Source organism: Hipposideros armiger, unplaced genomic scaffold (assembly GCF_001890085.2).
Source record: "Hipposideros armiger isolate ML-2016 unplaced genomic scaffold, ASM189008v1 scaffold_1575, whole genome shotgun sequence".
Classification (NCBI taxonomy): Eukaryota; Metazoa; Chordata; class Mammalia; order Chiroptera; family Hipposideridae; genus Hipposideros; species Hipposideros armiger.
Genome location: NW_017732925.1, coordinates 108,801 through 115,364, shown reverse-complemented (window position 1 = coordinate 115,364; position 6,564 = coordinate 108,801). Strand labels below are relative to the sequence as shown.

General features: G+C 39.7%; 1 protein-coding gene across 1 annotated transcript; it reads left to right on the top strand.

Moving 5' to 3' along the window:
- The first annotated feature begins 2,991 nt into the window (after positions 1 to 2,991).
- On the top strand, positions 2,992 to 4,631 carry SMIM10L1 (small integral membrane protein 10 like 1). The gene has a single exon (XM_019634273.1). The coding sequence runs from the start codon at positions 3,614 to 3,616 to the stop codon at positions 3,881 to 3,883; it is 270 nt and encodes an 89-aa protein (XP_019489818.1). The 5' UTR covers positions 2,992 to 3,613; the 3' UTR covers positions 3,884 to 4,631.
- Positions 4,632 to 6,564: the final 1,933 nt, after the last annotated feature.

Below are 6,564 nucleotides of genomic sequence, written 5' to 3'. Positions count from 1 at the left end.
GTCACTGGCCCTCATGTGGGATCCGAACCAGGGCTCTCTGGCGTCCCAAACCAGCTCTTAACCACTGCACCACCCGGCTGGCCCTAAAAAATGTAATTTGATCAATGAAATAATTCCATAATGCCAAGGAACTTACAAATGGTGGGCATCACTATTCCATAGAGGCAGTAATGTACCAATTTGTAACATAAAAGAATGACTGCCATTATCCCTGGAATGGTGAGAAACAGGGGTGCTCCATTTGGGTGGCTATATGAACATGTGCTTTCAACCTTTTTTCTTTTGATCAGTCCTTTGTTAACAATAAAGAAACGAAGGCACTTCAGCAGACTTGTTATTTATCATTTCCTGCTACTACATTGTAAGCTGTGAGGGACGATACTGTATCCTATCCAATTTTACAGCCTGTAGCATCAGCACATACATAGTAGGAACTGAATGCAGGCTCCATGATTTAACATTTATTCTTCATAATTGCTCTTAAACCTAGAAGTGTATTTTTCTTCCCACACACTATACAACTCAGTGAAGCTTCCCAAGGAAGAAAACAATATTTTTGCCCTGACTAAACCACTTATTCTAATTTACAACTTATTTTGTTGTTCTTGGCATCCTTTCAGGTAACACAGGAAGCCAACAATTTTCTTTGCTCATTGCTCTATCCCCAGCTTAGAGCATTGCCTAAATGCAAGGTAGACAATACACACTGTTGAGTGAAAGCCAAATTAGTTGTTTCGCTCTACAAGTAGTTATTAGTCAACGAAGGAAATAGAGATATATTTGCCCCTAGTATTAAGGTAATCCACTTTCTTGCCCACAAATGAGCTTTTTCAGTCCATCGTGAATACTGATTGGTCCAGAGATCCCTCAAGTGTAAAGAAGCAAAGAGGTGCTAATCAATAAAGAAAAAAACTTGGTTATGAAGTTTAACTGATAAAAATGATGGGAAGAATAGCTCTATTATAGTTTATGCAAGAGAAATATTGCTCATAGTAACATATAACTTAAGGGTTGGGGAATGACTTTTTTTTAATTGAGGGTAAAAAAAGTGTCACTGTCAGCATTTTTTAAATTTTACTGAATTTTTTATACCAGGAGCTATGAAAAGTTATTTATATACATAACCTCCACAATTGTCATGTCTATCTTATGAAGAAGCCATTTTCATCATCATTTTTCAGATAAGGAAACTGGGATTTAAAGAAGTTAAGTAGCTTTCCCAAGGTGATAGTAACTGGCCAAACTACAACTGAATCTCGACTTTATCCCCAAAAATACATTTGATGGGGAATTCAATTTTTTACAATGTGTAGGTAATTCTGAATAATTCTGTTTCTTTTCTCAAATTTTCAAACAGAAGTATTACCTGGGTAATAATTGGCAATATTTTTTTAAAAATGTATTGAGGGCTTTATATATTACAATATAAATATTCAACATGATTTGATAAATCAAGTATTTTATACTCTCTGCTGCCTAAAGTCATTTGGCATATTTATGGAATGGAAGGAGATAGGAAAAGACATTGCCCTTAGGATGGAAAGGAGTAGAGATAAGGTGATTACAAATTTTGAAGCTATGTCCATCACTGCCAGAGGAGGCCTAACTAAATTTTGTTACAAAACCTTGCAGACCTATTCTAATGGAGGCTTGTCTTGGTGGAGCAGCAATAGCATTTGACAGAGTTAAAAAGAAAATGGGACTTACACATGGAGACATAAAGGGACTCGGGTGGGAAGTTGAGGAATACAGGGACAAAAGGAGGCGGAGAGAAAAATTCTAATGCCAGAAACTTTAAACCGGGAAAGTAGTCTGAAGGGTAGACTTAGAAGCTTCCAGACAAGTGGATCAAAGAAAGAATCCTTGCAATAACAGAATTCCCAACAACTGGGTTGGATCACATCAGTCTACTTGAATTACCATGAGTGGGGGAACTTCCTTGCAACTTTAACAAGAACACTTGATAGCCTATTGCCCAGCAGGATTACCGCCAGGCCAGGTCATGCATCTTTTTACAGCTGGAGTCAACACCTCCTCAGCCCCCAACCCCCACAAATACAAATCTCAGCAATGCCCTTGGGACAACTGAAAGGCCGAAGGAGATTCCTGAGTGCCTATAACACATAAAAAGAAGGAACAATGGAATTCTTTGTAGTTTAATTGTAGTACATCTGAGGGTACCCCTTCCATTTTCTGCCGTAACTGGAGATTTGCAGCAAACGTTAAAAATTCTTGGGCGGCCAGTTAGTTGGCTCAGGTGGTTAGAGCACAGGCTCATAGCACCAAGGTTGTCGGTTCGATTCCCATATGGGCCAAGGAGCTGCGCCCTCCACAACTAGATTTAAAACAACAACTTGACTTGGAGCTGATGGGTCCTTGAAAAACACACTGTTCCCCAATAAAAGTTAAAAAAAAATTCTTGACCATTCTTTTGGCTTTCAAGCACCAAGTGTGTGTTTATTCACAGTAAGGTTATGGAGTGCATCAATGAACAATAAAGAAGATTGGAGGTCATTCACATATTGAGTGAGGTAGATTGGGTATACCTTTTTATATGAACCAAAATGAGGGGCAAAAAATCATCACACAACCAAAAGGCAAAAATCACTAATGAAATATTGTACCTAGAATGTCTTAGCTCTGAAACCATCAATCGGCACAGTAATAGAGGTTGTGTCCAATACGTAAAGAAACAAAAAGATGTTTAATTTGCAAGTAGAGATGTTTTCAAAGAGTCTTTTAGATTTTAATTGATAAAAAAAATTTTGGTCCGGCCGAGGGCTCAGTTGGTTAAGAGCTCGCTCAAGGGTTTGAGCTCTGAGCAACAGCGGTTCAAGTCCAGCCCGAGCTGAGTTGCCGCTGAGCTGCCAACAGGTGGCAGGATGGCTCAGCTAAAAAAAAAAAAAAATTACTTTTAAAACTAACTCATTTAAACATGGGGCTAAGGAATAGAGGTATACCAATATACAANACCCCCCACCCCCAGGATTACCCTACTTTTTAAGTTTTTCTCGCTTAAGAGCAAAGTTTTCTGTAAATAACAATAAGTGATAAGCAGAGCTGATGGACAATTCTTGAAGAACAATGCAGTTTGTCTACATCCACACGTGGCATTCAGCACATTCAAAATGCATCCCATTTTATAAACTTTTAAAATTACACTGTAAATTAACTGTGAATGTACATATTTATTTGTAGACATATAGGAAAGATTCTATTCCAGGGATATATTTTAGAATACTAGTTCAATGGAAGGACATAGAAACAGATTTTTAAAACTTCCCTAACATTCTTAACATATTTTCCCTTTGAAGCTTCCTTTCTTCATTTTAAAGTATAAAATATCTGTATGGCTGTGCATATATGTCACATGAAATATGTTTGATACATACCTATGATATATGATATATACATAAATAACCCGTTCTGCACCTACCACGTGTTAAACTCTAAAGGCTAACTACCATCCTGAGCAGCAGACAGGAAGGGGCGGAGCGCCAGCGGTTGCCAGGCCCCGAGTCCCGCTCCGAAAAGCGGCCGCAGCCGGAGACGCCGCAGGGAGTGCAGCGGCCGCTTAGTGCCCCCGCCCCTGCCAGTCCTAGCCGTCGGTCCGATGTTTGCGGGACCTGCGATGACCGTCGGCACCAGGCACCGGGCGAGAGGCGACACCGGGTCCATGGCCATCGCGGCGGCGCCCTCTTCCTCGGCCCTCGGCGTTTCGAGTCCGGCCGCGGCCCCCAGCTCGTACGGAGTATTCTGCAAGGGGCTCTCCCGCACCCTGCTCGCCTTCTTCGAGCTGGCGTGGCAGCTGCGCATGAATTTCCCGTACTTCTACGTCGCGGGCTCGGTGATCCTCAACATCCGCTTGCAGGTACACATTTAGGACCTCCCGGGCCAGCACAATGGCGCGCCACCCCGAGCCCCGGCTGCCGAGCGGAGCTGCGAATGAGCACTCCCGCGGTCTCGCGAGAGTGCCCGGGCGCCCTCCGAGGCTGCGCGCCCCGCCCGTAGCCGAGCGCCCCCCGCAGGCGCGGCACGCCTGCCGTAACTAGAAAAAGGAAACACGCGATTTTCCGGGAAGAGCGAAGCATTTAATTCAGGCGCACCAGTATTTAAGAAGCTGTGCATCCTTAAAGCAAAACCAGGACAAACAGGCTGCATTATAACAAAGGAAAGTTATTAAAATGTTTAGGATAAAAAATTTTAATGTACATCAGGCTCATGGTCCAAATTAAAATAAGAAATCATAAATTTCGGGAATATTGGATTGGATTGCATACAAGACGTTGAATAAGAAGCTGAAGATCTTAAGGATATGATTGGGAAGGCATGTATTTTTTCGTTCCACCAGCACCAGAGAAAACAGTGACAATCAGATCTCTACAGTGGGAGGGCGGGGGGAAAAAAAAGACTGGACAGAAAAAGCATCCTTCTAAGCATCCAAACAACGTAAAATGCTGCAGGATTTTGAACGGAGAATTGGAGTGTGAGAAAGTATTAAGACTGTATTTCAGTGTCCCTGTGAGTAGTAGTGATTCAAGTACCTTGGAGCCAAAGAGAAGAAAATCAAGTTACAGCACAAAGCTTGGCTTTTTAATGAATATCATTTAAATAATAATAATGAATGTAAATGCTGTTTATGGCCTTTTTTTTTAAGAAAGCACTTAATTATGGTTACAAAGTGGAATGCAAATGTTATCAGCCTTGATAATGTAGAAGTACAGTTTTCAAGTGGGTCTTTGAAGGGGAAGGGAAGATAAACGGAACGGTTGTGGTGTCCTTATGAAGTTGAAATATACAGTCTGTTGCTGAGGAAAAAAGACTAAAGAGTAGCCATAAAGTTGCTAAAATAGCCATATAACTATGTGAAAAGGGGAAAATTGTAGAGGAGAACATATATCCTAAAAAAAAAAACAAAAAAGAAAGACATGCCTAAATCTGGAGTCAGTTGGAATGTCTCAAAAAGAAAAACACTACCTGATGTATTGGAATATAAAATCAAGAGATTTTTAGTTTTTCAGAGAGTCTGGAGATAAATTAGTGGTCTGCAGATTTTTTAATTAAGGAAACAAAGTTGAGGCAATTATGAATCCTAGGAAAAAGAAAGTTATTCAAGAACTATATTGCATACCTCAATTGTGAATAATGTTTTTTTATATAAAGATCGTAAGTATGTAAACGCTGAGTACAGATAAAATAAATGATTATGTAACATTGGAGACTGGAGGAGAGAGGTTTGTGTATTGGAGATTCATTCATGATCTAGTATAGAAGTGTCAGTACAAAATCAGCATTGAACAGGCCATTAAGAAAAAAAGTAAGAATCAGCTAAGAGTTAAAAGTGGTTGGAGAAAATCAGGGATGGGTGGAGGAAAGGTGGGGGAGTGCTATTTTCCACTACCAGTCTAATAGTATTAGTTTGTTTTTCTTTATATATTTATTTCTTTAACTAAAAATTAAATAAATTTCATTTTTAAAATTGCTTAGGTAATTGAAATGTAAACCACTGGTTAAAAGCCACCAGAGTAAAAGGATTGAGTTTTTAAATCAGGCAGACTTCTGTTAAAATACAAAGTAATTTTGTAGTCTTCGTTGAGGAGTATTAATCCGCCTTAAACCCCGGGTTTCCTCAACTATTGAGAGTAAAACACCCACCTTGAAAGGTCAGTCTGAGAACTAAAAATAAGCCTGCTTTATTTTTATATACACATTAAACAGTATTTGTTATAACAGAATACCTCATTAACATGAATAAAACTCACTAGTGTAAAATGCCTGCTTTTCCAGTGGAGATGTTAGATCTAAAGGAGACAGGTAAAGTACTGAGCCTAAGGGTGTGGGGAAGAGCCTCCAAGAAGATTTTAAGTGAGACATTTGAGCCAGAAGGGGTCACTATTTGTCAAGGTAAAGATTTAAACTATTTGCAGTATTCTATAGTTCTATTAATTGTGTCCAACAAACAAATATATTCTAGGGTGGTAAAATCAGCGCCCCCTCCAGCACCAGGTCTGGCTTTGGGTAGTTGTTCTTCTTACCCTTCATTCCTCCTTTCAGGCCCAGTTATTGAGTACATCCTCCTCTCCATGTACACTTTCTTCTGCCTTTTCTACTCTGCTTTTTTTTTTTGCTTATGGTTACTCTGCCTGTGTTTTAAAGCTATGCTTAGATGTCACTTTTTCCATTAAGTGTTTCCCAGATTCCTCTGATCAGATTAGAGTTCATTTCTTTTTCTCCAGCTAACGGCTGTGTTACAGTCGACCTATGCCATTTTCATAGGCTGCTTTATTTTTGCCTAATTATGCATTAATTATCAGACTTTTTTTAATATCCAGAAAGACAGGTTTCTGTAACATATTTCCTTGATAATTATATATTGCTGTGATAGCGTGCAGGAACTAAAACGTTTTAATCTAAAATATAAAAAATGTATTTTTTTTTTAAGATTTTTGGGGAATTGGGGGATGGGAATAGCACTGGGGAATTGGGGGAAGTGGAACAGACAAGTTGCTGTCCTTTTGTTCTTCAGTCTAGTTGTGGAAGACGTTGCTTCACTGGCCCAAGTTG

Bases quoted from the DNA above. Each gene is read 5' to 3' on its own strand.
- SMIM10L1 (XM_019634273.1), top strand. From the start codon at position 3,614: ATGTTTGCGGGACCTGCGATGACCGTCGGCACCAGGCACCGGGCGAGA.